The sequence below is a fragment of the Lepidochelys olivacea genome (assembly GCF_965140295.1).
Source record: "Lepidochelys olivacea isolate rLepOli2 genome assembly, chromosome: 1".
NCBI lineage: Eukaryota > Metazoa > Chordata > Testudines > Cheloniidae > Lepidochelys > Lepidochelys olivacea.
Window position 1 is genome coordinate 102204113 of NC_140411.1, and position 21154 is coordinate 102225266.

The 21154-nt window shown below is 40.2% G+C and overlaps 1 protein-coding gene across 1 annotated transcript in view; it reads left to right on the top strand.

The window, feature by feature from the left end:
* PCCA (propionyl-CoA carboxylase subunit alpha) overlaps positions 1-21154 on the top strand; it is a 394113-nt gene that overhangs the window by 205818 nt on the left and 167141 nt on the right. The window contains exon 17 of the mRNA XM_084616704.1: positions 9719-9829. Within this exon, the coding sequence (XP_084472830.1) occupies positions 9719-9829 (111 nt within the window). The remainder of the gene's footprint in view (positions 1-9718; positions 9830-21154) is intronic.

Here is a 21154-nt window from a genome sequence, read left to right on the forward strand (position 1 = left end):
ATGTGAGGGAGATGCCCATACCTGAGCCATTTTTCTTTGGAGACAAATCTGAGGAACTATAACAGATTGAGGTGTTAATATGAGATGTTGGAACAGATTAATAAATTAAACAGTAAAAAGTCAACAGGACCAGATGGTATTCACCAAGAGTTCTGAAGAAACTCAAATATCAAGTTGCAGAATTACAAACTGAGATAGGTTACATATCGATTAAATCAGCCTCTGTAGCAGATGACAGGCAGATACCTAATGTGATACCGATTTTAAAAACAGGCTCTAGAGGCAATCCTTGCAATTCCTAGCCAGTGAGCCTAACTTCAATACCAGGCAAATTAGTTGAAACTATAGTAAAGGACAGACTTATCAGACACATAGGTGAATTCAGTATGTTGGGGAAGGGTCAGCATGGTGTCTGTAAAGGGAAATCATGTCTCACCAATCTATTAGACTTCTTTAAGAATGTCAGCAAACATGTGGATGGGATGATCCAGTGGATACAGAGTACTTGGACTTTCAGAGAGCCTTTGACAGTTCCACGCTAAAAGCTCTTAAGCAAAGTAGGCAGTTATAGGAAAAGAGGGAAGGTCCTCTCTTGAATCAGTAACTGGTTAAAAGACAGGAAACAAAGGGTAGGAATAAATGATCAGTTTTCCCAGTGGAGAGAGGTAAAAAGTGAGGTTCCTCAGGGATCTGTACTGGGACTAGTGCTGTTCAACACATTTGTAAATGATCTGGAAAAAGGGCTAAACATTGAGGTGATGAAGTTTGCAGATAATACAACATTACTCAAGTTAGTTAAGTCCAAAGCTGACTGCGAAGAATTAAAGGGATCTCCGTGAACTTGGTGACTGGGCAAGTAAATGGGAGATGAAATTCAATGTTGATAAATGCAAAATAATGCACATTGGGAAACATAATCCCAACTAAACATACAAAATGATGTAGCTCAAAAAAGAGATCTTGATAATATGCAGCAGCAGGGGAAAAAAAGCTGCTAATGTTAGGAACCATTAAGAAAGGGATAGAAAATAAGACCGAAAATATCATAATGCCACCATATAAAACCATGGTAGGCCTACACCTTGAATGCTGCATGAACTTCTGGTTAACCCACCTCAAAAAAGATCGAATTTGGAAAAGTACAGAGAAGGACGACAAAAATGGTTAGGGTATGGAACAGCTTCTACCTGAGGAGAGATTTAGAAGATGGGGAATGCTCAGCTTAGAAAAGAGACAGCTAAGTATGTATATATTAGAGGTCTATGAAATCATGAATGGTGTGGAGAAAGAGAATAAGAAAGTGTTGTTTACCCTTTCACATAACAAAAGAACCAGGAGTCACCCAATGAAAACTGGCAACAAGTTTAAAACAAACATAAGGAATACTTCACACAACTCACATTCCGCCTGTGTAACTCATTGCCAAGGCAAAAAAGTATTACTGTATTCAAAAAAGGATTAGATAAATTCATGGAGGATAGGTACATCAATGGCAGTTAACCAAAATGGTCAGAGATGCAGCCCCGTGCTCTGGGTGTCTCCAGAAAACTCCAACTGCCAGAAGCTTGGACTGGACGTATCTGGCACTGGCCACTGTCAGAAGACAGGATAGTGGGCTAGGTAGACCATTGGTCTGACCCAGTATCACCATTCTTACGTTCTTATTATTTAATGTTACCCTGTATGGGTTCCAGTGTGGGGTGGTAGGTGACAACTGGGGGTGTGCAGTTGGAGGTTTTTTCTCTGTATTGAAGCAGAATGAATTCGGAGAATAACGAATGAACACTCTTCACAAAGCAGTCCCTCCACATCTGATCTTAGTTTTCATGCTCAAAGGAAACTTATAGAACACCTTCAAAAGACAAGCCTGGGAACTTAAATCCATAACTTTGCTGGACGCTGAAAATCATGGTTTTAATAAAGACACTGGATTAATGGTTTATTACAACAACCTGTAACTCACTAACCCCCTTTTTTTTTTTGTCCTGTGACTGCAGAGATGTGAATGGGCCACTTCACCTTGAATGGTCTCATAGAATGTGTGTTAACTACTTACGATAAATAATTTGTTTTACCTGGTATTTAGCTGTGACGCTCTGAGGGCTTGTCTGCACTGCTGTAGTGCTTCAGTGAAGACACTATCTGTACCAATGGGAGAGGTCCTCCCATCAGCATAGGAAATCCACCTTCCTGAGAGATGGTGGCTAGGTCGATGGTAGAATTTTGGCGATTAGGTCAGTTTAACTGCATTGCTCAAGGATGGGGATTTTTCACACTCCTGAGCAACATAGTTATACCAACCCAATTTCCTAGTGTACACCAGGCTTGAGTACCTTTTCCAGAACCGAAGAAGAGATCTGTGTAGCTTGAAAGCTTTTTTTCACCAATAATAGTCTAATAAAAGATATTACCTCATCCACCTTGTCTCTCTAATATCCTGGGATCAATACTGCTACAACAACACCACAAACAACAATGGACGATACAGAATTTTGCTGTCTGAAATGGAAACTGCACAACATGAAGAAAAAGGAAGTAAAACTAAACAGCGACATCTACTTTGTTAGAAAATGCAAGAAAGAAAACATCATCCTAGAGGACTCACCATCTGTAACCCTCTGACTACTACATACAATTCCAAGTATGCTGAACAGCTCTGCAGAAGGACTTCAGAAAAATTGAGTAACCATCTACTGCACCTCATATACTGCAGAAGGGACCACCTCAAACAAGAAATCATCACATAATTCTACTCCGGGATAAACCATTGCATCCGGACCCACCATATGGACACTACACAACAACCCAACCTCGTCTATTTATCAAGATGACCCCTAACTGGAGCAGAATTATCTGTTCTCTTCAAGAGACTGAACTTCTGCCCCATGAGAGAACCTGATTCCATACTAACTTGTGGAGAACTGGAAGAATTCTTTCACCGACTCCGCCTCAAAGAATTCTTTCACAATGATGATACCAGCCACACTACCACCTCCCCACCAACTTTTTTTTCATAAGAAAAAAGAATCATATGACTGGACAGCTAGTGGATGACACCACACACTTGATCATTACTTTGAGTGCTTCAGGAAAAAAAAAAATTGCGAAATCTTTAACAAACATCACATCCACCACAATCTCTCTGCGGCTGAGACAACAGCTATATAGTCCCTGAAATCTAACTACCAGATAGTGATCAAACCAGAAGACAAAAGGGATGCCATCATAGTTCTCAACAGTGATGACTACACGTCAAGCCAACTGCCAACTCTTCGACACCACCCACCAGAAAGAACTCAAAGAAAACCCACACCACAGTTCACCCTGGAATTTAAGGATATCATCAAATCCTTCCCCAAGCAACTCCAAGAGAAACTCTACAACATCATCCCCCCCTCCGCCCCCAAAACCTTCTGCAGGCTTCCCAAGATACACAAACAAGGGAAACCAGGCAGATCCAGGATATCTGACTATGGCACTCTTACTGAAGGACTAGCAGAACTCACAGAAACCATCATCAAGCCACTCACCACACTAGAGGGTCAGCTTCCCCCAGGACACAGCAGTCTTTCTCCACAAACTCTGCAACCTTAACAGTCTCCCTCAGAACACATCATGGCAACCATGGATTTCGCCTCCTTATACACAAATATCCCTCACAATGACGGCATTACAGCCATATCTACAAGTGAATGGACAACATTCAGATATCCACCTCAAACACATTGCCAAACTTATACATTCCATCTCCACCCATAACCGTTTTTATGTTCAACAACACACTTTGTCCAAACCATGAGAACAGCTAGGAGTACTAGGAATCCTCCCCAGTATGCCAACCTCTTCATGGCCATCTTGACGGAGAATTTCTGGACAAATACACCACGAAACCAAAGATATATCTGAGATACATTGATATTTTCAACCTCTTGACAATGACCTAAACTGTGTCATAGACTTCTACATCTTGAACAGCTACCACCCATCCATTAAACTCTCTCTAGAACACTGCCATACCAGCATCAACTCCCTGGACACCACAGTCAGAACCCTACAGACAACAGTGTTCAGGAAACCCATAGATAATCACATTTTCCTTCAAAGATCCAGTAATCACCCAGACACACCAAGGAATCTGTTATCTACAGCCAAGTCCTCAGATATCACAGAATATACTGTAAGGACGACACATCTTAACAGATTTAAAACTGCCTTCACCAGACAAGGACATTCCACCAGAGAATCGCATCATGCAACGGGCCACCTAAATACCCTGTGAGAACCTATTTCAAAAAAGAAACTAATCTACTTTGCATCGCACACCCCTAGTTGTCACCTACCACCCCACACTGGAATCCATATGGGGGGTCATTAAACAATTACAACCCATATGTGATGGGGTCAACATCTGGAAAGATTTCTTTCCAAACACACTCGTTTGGCCTTCAGACAGCCCCGCCGCAACCACTCCAAGTGTGTCATCAGAAGGACATTCCTCATAGACCAGGACCACCAACCCAAAGCAGCACCAGGCCCTGCTCTGACAACAGATGTGAAACCTGCAGACATCTCGACTGCTCCAATGATCATTGTCTGAAATTTTAACTCAATGTAGTACTTGAATTTAGTTACTTAGTTTTTGAAGTCCTAATGAAATGAAATGAAATGGAATACCTACTGAAGGTAGGTGAAGGTAATGACTTGTAAAGTACAGGTGAAGGTAATGACTTGTAAAGTACAGTACTGGAGTATTTTTTTCAGACTAGCATTGCTAAATTATCAGTCAATTCAAATCCTGCATAAAATGAATGTTTGTTTTAGCAATCAATAAGTATGCAAATAAAGTTCTTTCCGTTCCACTTAACCCAATTAAAATTCTCAGCAAGTTAAATATATTGGGATTGTTTATCTGCGGAGAGGCATGTAGGGCTCCAATTAAGTTTACGTGGATAAATGCAGATTTGTGTTTGTGAATGTCCAGCTGACAGAAGCTTAATACTGTAAAAGGGCTAATCAACACTGAATATGTTTAGTGTCAGTAAATATTTATTGTGCAAATGTTGCTCATGGAACGCTAAGGCACAAAAACCAAGTTTATTTTGCTTTTTAGTGACTAAATACTGTAATTTGTATATCATCCCATCCACATCCCTTCTGTATAATTTTGCTTTGTACAAAATTATTTTTATCACTTCGTCACTTTGGTGATGGTATTGGAGAAGGACGACACATGAGCTTGGCTGTAGTTTTGGGTTTTTTTTTTAAACTTAAAAAATGGGTGAATTTACTGGTATTTTTGGTTTTGTTCCACGAGCATATTCCAGATAGCATGGAGTTGGACCAGGTACAGTGCAGATAGGCAGGCAGTAGGCATCTTCATATAACTCTGACAGTGGATTTTGGGCCTTCTGTTCCTAAACCAGGATACCAAGATTACTAATCAAACTGTGCCAGATTGTTTTGGTTTGTAATTTGCACAGGTGCTCACTAGGAAGTTGGTTCAGATCACAAAATTAATTGGACCCAAGAGATGTTATATATAGTGTTAGGTCTCCTTAAATTAAAAGCTATGGCATTGACCCAAAGAATCCTCATGCTTTTATGAGGCTGCTGTTGAGGAATATTGTCTCAAAATTAATAGATAGATAATAGATAAAGAATTAAAAGTACATCTTAAGCAGATCTTTTGTTTCATTAATACTTTACAGTGGACAATATGATAGAAAGAAGGAAAAAGAAATAAGAAAAATCTTCCTGTTGGCAACTGCTACTAAACTCTACTGTGTTTTGCCTCACAGTGCATGTCTACACTTCACTAAAATACCCACAGTTGGCCCAGGTCAGCTGACTTGGGCTCATGGGACTCAGGTTGCAGAGCTATAAAATTGCAGTGTAGTTGCTAGGGCTGGAGCCTGGGCTCTAAGACCCCACAAGGGGGAGTGTCCCAGAGCCTCAGCTCCAGTCTGAACCCAAATGTCTACACTGCAGTTTTATAGCCCTGCAGCCCACGCCTTGCAAGACTGAGTCAGCTGACATGACCCAGCCATGGGTGTTTTATTGCAGTGTAGACAAGAGGTCAGGGAGGGAAACAACAAAGCTGTGATTATGATCCTTATTTATACTGGCAACCCTCTTAACAATATGAATGAGAGGTAGAGAAATAAAAGCTTGTTTTATGAAGGAAACAAAATGAAACTGAATTTTAGTGATTTTTATCTCATGGTTTTCTGGATTACAAAATGTGATTTATTTTATTTTATTTTTAAGTCCGAGGCTGATGGCAGGATTAGTCAATTGCAGAATGGCTATAATATAGTTCAGTTTAGTTTCTAACTTTGCATGAAATAAGCTGTGCCTGTTGGCCTCTGTTTGATCCTGTGAGAGTGGGGGCTAATGTCTGGCCAGTGTTTGGGAAGCAGCAGGTAGTCAGGAGCAAGCTGTTCTAGGAGTCCACGTTTCTGTAGCATGGCAGTTATTCACACACAGATGGAGACCTTATGAACTTTGACAGAGGTCATGCTAAATTGCAAATCTAAAACTTCTAGACTTCTGAAGACTTAGGGTGGCACATTATTATTTTTTCAGTCTGTGATCAGGAACATCATTGAAGCTGTAAACTCACTTTTAAGGAGTAGATCAACCATCCATCCATTGTTTAAACAAGTGATCTTGGGAACAGATACAGTCTTTCATGGTACTTTGAAAGGAAATTATTGCATATTAAAATGCTAATTTCCATATGTAGAACACACTTCTTATATTGCTTCTGAAACACCTAGGCTTGCCGGCTTTTATTGAACTTGTAGAAGGACTTTTAGAGCTGAAAGCACTGCAGAAGCCTCTGATTTTTTTTTTCCTGTTACACATGGTTTGGAATGAATTAAGATACTCATGGTGGTTTTTGATTTCAGGTCTTTTGGGGCAATCAATTGAGACACCAAGATCTCTGTCATCTGTCATCAGCCATCATCTCAACAGGGATCTTATAGCGGTTTAGGAAAGAAAAACATGAGATGATATGGTTTCACATTGTAACATATTACCTTTTGCATTCAATCAAAGTCAGAGAACACTGAAGGGCTACTCTGTTGTGTTTTAAATTACAATTCTAAAGCTGCTCTTGAAAATGTCATATTTTAATTTACCACAGTTTCTAGTCAAGTGGGAAAATTAGGGGAAAAGTCAATAGTTAGTCTTATGCTTGGATAGCTCTGCTCTGTAGTATCCAAAATATAGATTATATTTGTATTCCAAGTTACATTCATTTATCTTCTGCCACAGTTCTATGTTTTTACTAAATTGTTTGTTGGAGGTATAAAGAATGGAATGTTATATGTATGTAAACATCCAAGGAGCTTGGATGACCTAATCACCCAGGTGGCTTAGAAACTCATCTTCTTTTAATCACATGGTCAAATTCTCAGAATTGAACTAGATGTATGGTGCTGGTTAATGGCTCATGAACTAGTCTTTAGAGCTACAACATTGTTTCATAAGGCTGAAGTCAGATTCCATGTGTTGAAAGTGTTTTCAGTATCGGCCACACAGAGAGCTAGAAAATTCATACCGGCAGAAGACTGTAGGGGGAAAATGTTTTTTAAAAGTGTGCGAACTGGGTTATGCATAAGATAACAAGAATGTTATTCATGTTTCTAAAGCTGGAGAAGGCAAAAAGGAGGGGGGGAGTGCATTTTAAAAAAACATTCACTGTATTGCTGAGGTGGTATCTCCATTTCAGAAAAAAGAGAATGTAAATAATTCATTAGATCTGCAGTTGTGAAGTTTGACTATATTTACCTATTCTGGTGCAAATAGTACAGCAATTTCATATTTTATTTTTAATTATGGTTATCAGAAAGACCAGTTAAGCAGTCTTCAGGGTTGATGTGCAGTTTCTACTGATCCTTGAAAATGTACCTGTGAAGTGACAATCTCTAAAATACAAAGCTAGGAAGCTTTCCTCTGAATGTTAGAACTCTTAATGAAAGTGCTCACCCCAGTTAATATTATATGGGTTATGCTCTTCATATAATTGCATAACTCTAATAACGGTATTAACTTCCAAGAAATGCCGTTGTTTTCTGTGGGACACTGTTCTCTAGCCAGGTCTTTGTTATGCTCATGATGGCTCTTGGAAACCTTTTGTTAAAAATCCTTCCCTAAATTTAAATAAAGAGTAAGGATAGTGATCTTTGATGGAGGTTACTTATTCTCTGGATACACCTAAATTATCCTTTCCAGAGATGGCTCTCAGAAGAGAAAACTTTTTAACTTTAGAAATGGCTGAATTGCATCAATAGCAGATATAAGCAGTTTCACCAGAAAGGATGCTTTATTCTTGCTACCTCCATCCCCTCCATTCACCACTACAAAGTCGTCACCTTCCACAAACATTTCAATGAAATTACATAGACTTAACGGTGTGTTGTGCTATTTATATAGTCAATATAGTTTCGTGAAAGAAATTTTAAATATTTCTAGCGAAGTGGAGTTGAATGTAAGTTTGTTTTCCTAGAGGTTGTGGATATGAGAGATTTTTGCTTAAATGAGAAGATAAATGATTAGTTTACTCCGACTTTCACTCTCTCTCTGTGGTAGATACTCCTCCAGTACATGGAGTTTATTGCAGAATGTTTTTGAGGGAGAACTGTATTAAAATACAACTTGCATGTTTTTGAGCTATACTGTTGTGGGAGACTGTCAGAAGCAACAGAGAGCATGGTTGTTTGGAGGATTTTTAGTGGGGAATGTAGGAGTTCAATTCACCCACGGATCTTGGCCTTCTCTGTCTCCTAGCAGTCAAAAGCTCCACTTCTTTGCTGGCACAGTGTCCTCCAAAAGCAGTAAAGTGGAGAAAAAAGACAAAATAAAAGAAAAGGTGGGAGAAGAAAGAGACAGAAAAGGATAAGCAGAAGGGAAAATGCAAAAACCAAGAACCAATATTTTACCTTTTGTGGCCATTATTGACATGTAATGCAGATGGGGAGAGGCACAGGGGAGTGGAAAATCTTGATTAGAGATTTGGCTGGGCAAGGTTGAGTAAGAGGATATGAAGATTGTATTCTAGAGAGGATGGTGTGCAAGCATGAAGAAAGCACCGATAACTCTCAATTTTTTGTAAGATCTATCGATAACCTTCATGAATTATAAATGACAGAATGTTATAAAATCTTATATAAATGCTTCAAACTCGATTGAGAGACAAGCTAGGTGAGGTAAAATCTTTTAATGAACCGGTGTTTTCATTGCTATGTACATAACTTTCCCAACAGGATGTCTCTAAAAGAATGTCAAGGTGGGTGTGGTTAATGGGAAATGCTGAGTTTGTGGGTATGGCCCTGATACTCTGATGGGACTTCACTGAGCTCTCTTTAGGTCCTGTCTATATCTGCTTGGACTAAAGCAAAAACCTTATGGTCACTTTTTGCCCTTATTGACTTCATTAGGTTTTGGATCAGAGTCTGTCAGGAGAGGTGAGAATTGCAAAGATTTATGTCTTAATTAAACTGAATCGTCCAGAAATAGCCAGTGTCTGAGTGCTAGGTGGACCACCCTCCCCCCAAAAAGATTCTGTCAGTGCCATGGTTGCCAAATTAGTTGACTGGAATTCAGTCTAAGAGGAAAAAGCAGCCCCCTGAATCTGTTTTGTTTTCTTTGTTTCTCGGTATTGCTTGTGATTAACACATTCATCTGATTTGACTCAATGTTTTATTTATAGGTGTGACTCACAATATAGCTTTACTGCGAGAAGTGATAACCCATCCACGCTTTGTTCAGGGAGATGTCAGCACTAAATTTCTTCCTGATGTGTATCCTGATGGCTTTAAAGGTTTGTTCTCCCTTAAAATATTTTTGTGTGTGAAAGAGTATCTTCATTACTACAATTTCTGTTTACTTCTAGAGTGGATTGTTCTCTAATCAGGTTTTCAATTTTTAAATGAAATCATTATCTACAAAATGTTTTGGAATTTTTAATAGGTTGCAAAATTGGAATTATTTTTCTTGAACTTCAGAAAGACATCTTTGGCTACAAATTGAAAATAAAAAAAAGTCAAATAATGGGCAGGAAATACATATATTTCACATAATCTGATACAGAAAATGCAACAATAAACATCCTGCTGAATATGGGCATAATCACAGGAGGTGCTTAGTACTCATAACTCCTATTGACATATGGGTGGTCAGTGGGAGTCTGAGGGCTCTAAGGCCTTGCAACAGACACCATATCAGATTGGGCCCTGTGGTACCATGGAAAATACACACTTATTTATCATTGTTAATATTAAATTCATAAGTAATACACATAAGGGGAAATATTTTCTTTGTATTTATATAATCTGTTGCAAATGTAGTTGTTTTATTGAGAAATTAAACCTGTCAGGCACTTTGTTGGGTTTTTTGCCACGAGTTCTTATTTCTGGGACCCTTTGTCCTAGCTGTCTAATTTAGTGATTATGCACATATACGTTCCATAGCAGATGGATCTAGACTCCCTCAGAACAGACCAAGGCCAATAAGGCCTGTAACAAAGAGGAAGCAATTTAGATTTCACCTGTACTATAGATCCTCTTTCCAGTAGTGATCACAAGGCTTTACCAAAAGAACGTCTAGACCTCCCTGAAGTGGCCAGTTGGCTTTGTCCACAGGCCCTTCTCACAAACAAGTTCAACCTCCAAGCAGTCATGTTGAGTGATAGAGGACAGCACACCTATTCCTATCCATTGGAAGATGCCTGTCTCTTTTTCTCTGTGTTTGGAAAGAGATCAAGTCAAACAAGTAAGTGCTCTGCACAGTGAAGGAGGGATATGTTATCCAGTTCATCTCTCTCTTCTGAGTCTTCTTTCCCCCCCCCCCACACACACCTTTCACACACACACACCCCAGTCCCTTTTCAGGGACCCTTCTCATGAGACCGTTTTGTTTCAAGAAATAGTCTCTTCTGGAATTGGAAGCGACAGAGGGAGATCCCTTACCAACACAGAGGGAAAGTTATCTGTTCGTGGTATTTCCTGGTCTCAAAGTTTTCTGATGTCCTTCATCCCATTCTATATCTAAGAAAGCTGAACTGCATCATCAAGAAAGCAAAGTTCAGGATGATCCCCCTCGCTTCTTCCTTGGGGATTAGAGATTGGCATGGTGCCTTAGATTTACAGGATGCTTACATGTGGCAAAACCTCTCGGCTACAAGAAATTATTTTGATTCATAGCAAGCAACAGCCATTATTGGCATATGGTGCTCCCTTTTGGGCTTTCGTCAGCTCCGAGGGTGTTCACCAAGTGCATCTCAATGGCGGCAGCCCACATATAATATTTAGGCATTCAGATATTTCCTTATCTGAATGATTGGCTAGTTTACAGTACATCAGGTAACCTCCAAATCCAAAACAGCATGAGTGTCATCAGGCAGCTGTTCTCTCATCTGACCCTGCAACTAAAGTTGGACAGATCAAAGTTATAACCAACACTACACAAAACCTTTATCAATGCAGACGTCAATGCCATGACTGCCATGGCTTACCTTCCGATGGAAAGATTTTATCCTGTAGCCTTTCTGTCCAAAAGTCTCAAGTGCAACTCAGTGAGAACAGTGCATGCCTGTCTACATCTCCTGGGCCATGTGGCCTTTTGCATGTACGTAACTTTTCTTCATGACAGACTTCACAATCACTGTCTGCCGGCCTGGCTCCATTCAATATATTGTGTTACTATGCCTCCTCTGGACATGCAGACTCCATGATTGCTCCAGTCTCTGGACTGGTGGTTGGATCTGTGCAATGTGTGCAGAGGGGTTCCCTTTCTGTCCCCAGTTTTGAATATGACCCTGGTAACAGATGTCTACCAAGGATTGGGGACCCAACTCAGTCAACTTCAGGCACAAGGTCTTTGGTCACCCCAGGAGTTCTCTCCACATAAATTTCTGGAGTGCAGAGCTATTTGTTGGGCTTGCAAGATGTTTATGTCTGCTATCAAGAACCATGTGATACAAGTTCTTACAGAGACCACCAGTGCCATGTTTTATCTGAACAGGCAGAGAGGTGCAAGATCATCTCAGCTATGCAAGGAAGTCATCCGCTTGTGGAAGTATGTATAAGAAACAATGTCTTCCTCAAGGAATTCCACATTCCAGGAGTGAGGAACACAACTGCAGACACCCTCAGCTGGGATTTCATAGACCAACACAAGTGGTCAATCAGAACCAACATCCTCCAAATCTTTCATCAGTGTGGGGGTACCCACTGATAGACTAGTTTGCTATCAACCTGAACTACTAGTGCAAGAGATTTTGCTCCATGGTTGGGGGCAGCTGGGGTTCCATTGCAGATGCCTTTCTTCTCCCCTGGTTCAGTCATCTCCTATATGCATTCCCTCCAGTTCCTCCAATTCTAAGGAAACTGAAAAGAAACAAAGCAACTTGAATCCTAGTGGCACTAGCCTGGCCAAAGCTCTACTGGTTCATGGATCTACGTTGGTTTTCCATCACATCTCCAGTGATGCCCTAGTCCACTCATGCCTCAACTTGGCCCTCGTCAGGGATCATCTATCTCCAAACCAGGGCAGGTCCCTGCATTCCAGTCTCCAATCTTTCCACCTCATGGCATGGATGATCTCTGGTTGAATATCCATGAGAGATGTTCAAGCCATTTTGGTGAACAGCGGGCACTACGTGCACTAGTTACATATATGCACTAGAGCTACAGATGCTGCAAACTGGAAAAGATTTTCAATTTGGGCAGTCTCAACACAGAGGTCAAAAATGTACTTGACTGTTTTGTTACACCTGAAATCATCTGGCCTTTCAGTTAGTTGCGTGAGAGTTTACCTGGCTTCCATATCAGCTCTGCATCCTCCAGGGGATGGATTTTCCATCTTCTCTTACCCTCTGGTTTCCAGATTTCTGAAGGGTTTTGTCAGCATCTACCCACCTGTGTCTGACCCAATACCTTTATGGATCCTTAACGTAGTCTACTCTAGACTAATAGGTTCTCCCTATGGCAACAACATTGTTATCTTTGTTGTTCAGGAAGACAGCGTTTCTGGTGGCAGTCACTTCTGCAAGGAGGGTTCAAGCTCTTTTAGCTAGTCCTTCTTTCACAGTCTTTCAAAAGTTTGTATTAGGCCACACCCTAAGATTATGCCGAAGATAGTATCAGCTTTCCACCTGAATCAAACTATTAATCTTCCGTGTGTGTTTCCTGAAACCTCACTCGTCCAAAGCTGAAAGGAAACTCCACATTTTAGACTTTTGTAGGGCATTGACATGCTCTGTGGATCGTACTAAATCCTTTAGACCCTCTCCCAGGGTTTTTATTGCCTATGCTGAGAGCTAGAGGTCAACCAGTAACAGCTCAGTCCATTTCTCGTTGGATTTCTGATTGCATTAAAGTGGTTCTATGACCTTGATAAAGTCTCCCTCCATCAAGCCCAGTCTACCAGAGCACCGTCCAGTCCACGTCATCAGCTATTCTGAGCGACATCCCTATAGTGATCACCACTCCACTTACCACACAGTGCTTAATTGTAGCTGTAGTGAAAACAAGAATAAGTTTATCAAAGAACAGAGACTCAATTGATAGAAGTAAAAAATATTGGAAACAAATGGTTGCATACAAAACAAACCTTAGCACAGTTGTGTTCAGCCCCATTCACAAAAGTGAGAATCTGTGTGTATGCTCCCTTGTAGGATTGGGACATACAAAATTCAGATTACACAATTAAAATGTATTATCATATTTTTTCTATTTAATTTTATTGTAAAATGAGTGTCTTTTCACTGACCTCATTGGGTCAGGTCCTGAGTGTTTTTTCCTCCAAAAACTAATTTCTGTAAAATGTGTAAGAATCTAAATAAAATAATTAAGTAAATAAAAACTGATTTCAGTCTCAGGTTTCCATAGGTTTATTATAAACTAAAGTTAACATCTTTTTAAATTGAGATATATCTTGACAACTTTTCTATTAACCTACATTGCCCACTTTAAATTAAATCTTTGCTTTGACTGGCATAAACAATAGTTTTTATAGTTATTTTTAAACATGTCTCTTCACCCTGTCTAAATTAATTTTCACCAATACAAAAATGCTTGCTTAGTTTGTTTTAGGCATTTTCTTAAAAAAGTTACTACGCTAATTTAAGCTCTGTCAGGCATTCTCCGACTGGGAATACTACTACTTTGCTGCTCCTCACACTGTTTAGTCTAGATAGAACATCAGGGTTTAGCAGTGGCATGGCACTAGATTGTCTCCATCACCACGGTGACTGAGCACCTCCCAGTCTTTAATGCATTGTGGCACCCCATGAGGAAGGGGGAGTCACATTATACAGATGAGGAACTGAGGTACAGAGATACTAAAGTCACTCAAGGTCCCAGAAGAGAATTAAACCATGGTCTCCTGAATTTCACTATAACATCCTGTCCAGTGGACCATCCTCCCTCTTTTCAACGCCCTCTCATAGCTGACCCAAAAGTGTGGCTTTGTCCCTAACCCTCAATATTGTGTTTATCTAATGTTGGGGGAATTTTCTTTAAGTTCCACACTTCCACCAGTAGAGTCTCTCTTACTTTACTGATAATGTAGAAGAGGGCTCCTATGAAGACAGGAAGTGGGGCATATGTGCGGGTGTTGCAGAAGCCATGCTAAAACGTATGAGACAGTGGGTAGGGGATCTTTCATTTTTCCCACCCCAGTAGTACCTAGTTTTGGGTTTTGGACTCCATATTGGATAGCATGGTGGTTTTAAGGGTATTCCTAACACAGTTCCCTCTCTCTTCCTCTCTGTAATTTCTGTAACGAATGTGATGAAAGAGGGTTGCATGTTGCTCACATTGAGTGTCTGAGGGAAAGACTCATAGATGTATTGCATTTGGGATGCTACAGGAAAGGGCTAAGGGGCTCTTTAGAAGTGTGTGTGAAAGTCTTGAATGATTTTTTGCGATTGCTTTTATTAAACAAAGAAGAGGAACCATCTGACCACTTTTTATGATGGAGGAGGGAGGACAGTTGCTATTACCTATGCCCAAAACTCTGCTCACCTTCCCGCCCATTAGCACTGATTCTTCCTGTCCATTTTAGGAAATAGCCAAACCCTACAGACTTCCTTTACACTCCTAAGGTATTCCAGGTGGCCTTCTTTCCTCCTTGGGATCTAGGTTAGAACTTTATGGCCTTTCAGGAGACCCCCTTGCTCTTCAGAATGGCTGAGGAGTCTTCTTTTTGAACATCAGAAAGGGACCTGTCCAGCCCCAAAAGGTCATAGAATCATAGAATATCAGGGTTGGAAGGGACCTCAGGAGGTCATCTAGTCCAACCCCCGCTCAAAGCAGGACCAATCCCCAATTAAATCATCCCAGCCAGGGCTTTGTCAAGCCTGACCTTAAAAACTTCTAAGGAAGGAGATTCCACCACCTCCCTAGGTAACGCATTCCAGTGCTTCACCACCCTCCTAGTGAAAAAGTTTTTCCTAATATCCAACCTAAACCTCACCACTGCAACTTGAGACCATTACTCCTTGTTCTGTCATCAGCTACCACTGAGAACAGTCTAGATCCATCCTCTTTGGAACCCCCTTTCAGGTAGTTGAAAGCAGCTATCAAATCCCCCCTCATTGTTCTCTTCTGTAGACTAAAGATCGCCAGTTCCCTCAGCCTCTCCTCATAAGTCATGTGTTCCAGTCCCCTAATCATTTTTGTTGCCCTCCGCTGGACTCTCTCCAATTTTTCCACATCCTTCTTGTAGTGTGGGGCCCAAAACTGGACACAGTGCTCCAGATGAGGCCTCACCAATGTCGAATAGAGGGGAATGATCACGTCCCTCGATCTGCTGGCAATTCCCCTACTTATACATCCCAAAATGCCATTGGCCTTCTTGGCAACAAGGGCACACTGTTGACTCATATCCAGCTTCTTGTCCACTGTAACCCCTAGGTCCTTTTCTGCAGAACTGCTGCCTAGCCATTCGGTCCCTAGTCTGTAGCGGTGCGTTGGATTCTTCTGTCCTAAGTGCAGGATTCTGCACTTGTCCTTGTTGAACCTCATCAGATTTCTTTTGGCCCAATCCTCCAATTTGTCTAGGTCCCTCTGTATCCTATCCCTACCCTCCAGCATATCTACCTCTCCTCCCAGTTTAGTGTCATCTGCAAACTTGCTGAGGGTGCAATCCACACCATCCTCTAGATCATTTATGAAGATATTGAACAAAACCGGCCCCAGGACCGGCCCTTGGGGCACTCCACTTGATACCGGGTGCCAACTAGACATGGAGCCATTGATCACTACCCGTTGAGCCCGACAATCTAGCCAGCTTTCTATCTACCTTATAGTGTATTCATCCAGCCCATACTTCTTTAACTTGCTAGCAAGAATACTGGGAAGCAAGGAAGAAACGAAAGCAGCAGAATACGGACCCTGGACTTCAGAAAAGCAGACTTTGACTCCCTCAGGGAACTGATGGGCAAGATCCCCTGGGAGAAAAGATACTGCTCTCTTCCTTTCTCCATATGCATTCTGAATAACTCAGAATCACACCTGCAGGCACCAGTACTGGTCTACAACTCACCATGATCACAGGGGAGAAGTAGAGCCCACACACTTCAATGACAAATTTGAGTCTTTCAGGAATTAGTGTCCTCAATAATGTCAAACTTCCTGGCTCAGATGAGTTGGTGTTTGACATTTATGCCAGCCAACCCTCAATTAATTTTTTTTATAAAACAAACATGAAGTTAGCATCCATTTATATTAATCTAAATTTAAATTATGCATTATACTTTCCATCTCATTAATTTTGTATTTAATTTTTGTTCACCCTGAACAGAAAATCACTATGCTAATATTAAATAATGAGAGTGGGCACAAAACTGGTTCGGTGTGTGGTGTGGTGTTTTTTGTTATTAGTAGGAAATTTTTTAATGACAAAATGCAAATGAGATTGTTATGGAAAGAATGACCTTTTATGTAATTTAATCTGAAGCTGGTTATGTAAAGTAATTGTAAGAACTTTTTTTGACTGAGCTTGGGGGATACTGGGCTAATATTGATTTAAACAATCATAACATCAGAGAAATTAGAGGAAAAATACCTCTTCTCCCATTTTTCTCCTGAAACAGGATTCTGCTATTTACTTGTAATAGTTGAGTGCAGGCTAGTTTTAAATAACTCAAGCAGCAGAGCTTTCACCACTTTTGCTATGGCTTTTATTTTTATTTTAAAAATTAAAACATAAAAGACTATCTTGTATGTCCTCCTTCTATGGTTTGTGGGCCAACAGCCTTAACAATCGGTGCTATGGCTTCACATAGGAGGAAAATCTGTCAAGGGCCCAGAGAATGTGCTGTGCCAAGAGAGCAAGGCAGAGCTATGTATGTTGTGCCTAAGCTGCTTCTGCCCCTGGAGAAATCATTTGGGCAGTTGTGGCCCCTCTACACCATGGCAATGGCATAAAGAAACTGTAGTGAGAGCTGGAATCTAGTGCAGGTTGTACACTGGCATGGGACCTGAAGAACAGCAGATGCCATGGGGGAGGACCATACCTAACCTGGAGTCGGAGTTTTAAGAAGGTGCAGAACTGAAAAGTTTACTGTGTACCATTTTTCATGAGATTTGCCTTATGACAGCCAGTTCATTGTGAGCAGCTGCACTGCCTTTATTTCATTAACTTTACATGGTGCACCAAAGTGGTGGTCTCAGAATTGTTGTACTTTTGGTTGGCAGAGGAAAATGAATCTCTTTTCTTATAGAGCTAGTTTATGTATTTTCTAAAGGGTATGGGAAATCTGGCCAACCTGAGTGCTGCTAAATGCTCTCTTCCTTCAACAGTTAACCCTCCTTAACATATCAACTACTTATTTTCACAGCAGTTAATGAAATTTTGTAGTGCGCATTGTATAACACAACTTATTAATGATTCTGGGGATGCAGAAACATTCAGTGGGTTGAATAAAGATAAACTAGGAGCTGACTGCCTTTTTATGGTAGGTGTCAAACATGTATGTAGTCCAGGCATCTACAATGTGCTGCAGCCAGGGTATTTTAGGGAGGTTGTAGCTTCTCTTTGAAATTCAGGAGCCACTGCTTCTCAAGTGGCTACTTTTCAAAGAGAAACTGTTTTTCTTCCTGTCCAGGCACTCCCGTGAAAAGTGCTTCAGAGATGACTGCTGCTTTTCAGATCTCACTGTTGCATGACTAATGCTAAGGGCTGGATTGTGATACTGTTACTCACGTTGAATATTATTTTACAATTAAATCAATGAGGGGTATATGTGGGGTAAAGTAGTATTCAGCTTAAATAAGGGTCTCGCTACATGGTCCCAGTTTAGCATCCTAAGTGGAAGTTAAACTTTAAAAAGCAGCTTACCTGTGCACAGAGCACACTAGCAAAACAAGAGCGGGAGGGTCAGGAATACTGGAGTTTAGAACAGTAATAATGAAAATAATGCCAGAAAATTCTGAACAACTTTATAAAATAATTTAAATACGAGGGAAAATGGATTTTCACTATCCTGTGCTTGAAATTGAGAGAGGTCACATGTGGACAGGTCATACTCTTATTTCTCACCATTGCTGATTTGCAGAAAGGAAAACAATATTAAATAAGGCAGAAAAAGCTGACAAAGAGTTGGTGTGTCAGCAAGTTTTTTTTAAGGAGGCATGCAGTTTCCTCCCCTTCCCCCCCGCCCCGACCTATCTGAGTACTGTTATTATATTTTGCCTTTGATTTATTTCCCCCATTTCTCCCTGATTTCCATAATGATATGTTTGCACTATTGTTATAGCCATATTGGCCCTGGATTTTAGCGAGGTAAGGTGGGTGAGCTCCGTGTAGCTTAAAGCTTCTCTCTTTCACCAACAGAAGTTGGTCCAATAAAAGATATTAGACTTTACCGTTACAGAGACAAGGGGAGTGTATGCTTACTGTATGGTCTAAATCTTGCAGCTGGATCCATGTGGAGAGAGCAGGGCTATCCAGTTTTAGTGTTGGTTCTCATGTTAGTGAGATGATCTAATGATGACATGCGTGACCTTGCCTTTGTGGTAGATGTAAATACTTAGGTCTATGTCAAAAGACCAATCAGAACTTGACTTTAGACAATGAGTTCCAACAGTAACTTAATAAGGCCCTTCATTATGTGGTCATACAAAACTGTACCATCTCATACTATTTGGCAAATAACATAGTACAAACTATTGTATGTAGCAACTGTGGATTTTTTCTGTAATATATTTTTCAAATGTATAGCTACATGAAAAGTATGTTCTTACAGTTTAAAGTGACTTGATTAACTCCATAAATGTTGTGTGAGCATTTAATGAAAGACCCTTTTGTCATGAAGAAGGACTATGCTATCTTAAGTAGAGTCTTACATTTCCTGAATTAAAGGGGAACCATAACTTTGAATATCTTGACTTTTCAGCAGTTAACCTCTCAAACCTTGACATTGTGTTAAAGCAGTTTTTTCTTAGATAATAAAAATAAACACTGACTTATACAGTATATCAAAAGTAACCTTAAATAGAATGTCGTAAGTATATTTCCAAGGCTATGCTTCAATAAGATTTGTATCTAATTAAGTCATTTTATCATTCATTTATCATTTTGTTTAATGTTCTGCTCCACTCATATGTTGTTTCATATATAATCAGTGTATGCTAAATAGATTTAAATGATAGGATTATAGATGTATAAGAATGGCAAGTATTCAGGAGTGATGAGTGTGTATTAAGGATGTAGGCATGGCAAGAATGCAAGGCCCACAGGCTGAGACCTTTAAGATTTTAGCTTAGCCATACTAGGCCATAGGTTTAAGAACGCTTAACGTGAGCGGGTGATCTAGGAACAATCCTGTGCCAGCAAGGCCACAAGATTACTGTAAAAGATGTGCCAGAAGGTGATGGTACAAAACCCTAGATTGCAATAGGCTTGTTGTCCAAGATCACGAGACATCTGATTGTCACATCATGGAATGTCCTGTCCTGACGCAGGTTACATGTTGTGCATAGATGCTAATGAGAATAAGAGGAACTAAGAAACAATCTATGAAAAATGGAGCACTCCAATATTTATGGGGTATGGAAGTACGGATAAGGAAAAGAGTGTTGAAACCCTCATGCATATGCATAAGGTAGTAGGTGTGGTCAAAACAACAATATAAAAGAGGTTTTCTGTTTGGGTAAAAGTTGGAAGACCCCAAGGGATGACCCAACATGAAACCCCAGCAGGAACCATCCCTCTCTTGATGATTCTCAGTTGAGAGGTCCATCGGACCCTAGAATATCTTTGAGGATGTTAGTATGACTACAGTCTGAGTCATTGCATGGATTTTTTTGTAGGATTTATAGATGCATGGGAAATTGTAACTTTACTTATTGCTTTAATAAAACTTTTAGTACTGATAAGACTTTTTCCTTGTGGTTGCATCTGTGGTCACTATCCTTAGTCTTCATGTGCTTCTGGAGCCTCCAAATTTGAGAAAAGCCCCAGAGATGATTTTTCATTCAGTTGAGCTTGAACCTGTAGCAACAGGAGCCGAACCCATGGTAGTTTAATACGGAATTACTAAATTCAGTTTAAATAAAAACGGCTGCAGATGGCACCTTTGTAGCAAAACACAGAAAGCTAATTTTGATATGCTTTTAACAGTTTCTGTTATCTTTTAGGCCTGGGCTACGCTTTAAATGTAGGTCGACATGGTTACATTGTCAGGGATATGGAAGATTCAGACCTTGGCGCAACGTAGCTATGCCAATAGAGTTTTCATAGTGTAAATATGACCTTAGACTTAAGAACCACTCTCAGTGGGCGCCCCAGTAATGCTTCGTTTTCTGTTTGTTTAAATTATACCACAACAAATGCAAACAGTGACTAATAAAGAGAGCAGATAAACATATATTTTCTATGTTTTTAACGGTGAAGAGATGTATGTACCTCTTATTATTATGTTCAGCTGTTTCAAGATATTGACTCTCGTTCACTGTTTGGAGTTTGATTTTTATTGAAGGTTGAGGAAGAAAATAGTTTTTGCAACCTGGCAAGTGCAAAAGCAGTTATTGATTTCATCCCAGATAAAGGTCATACAATAAAACCTGCAAATTGGGGATCTTTATAGTTTTTCTTTGTTCTTATATACAAGTTGATGCTATTTGTATTCCTGGGAGCA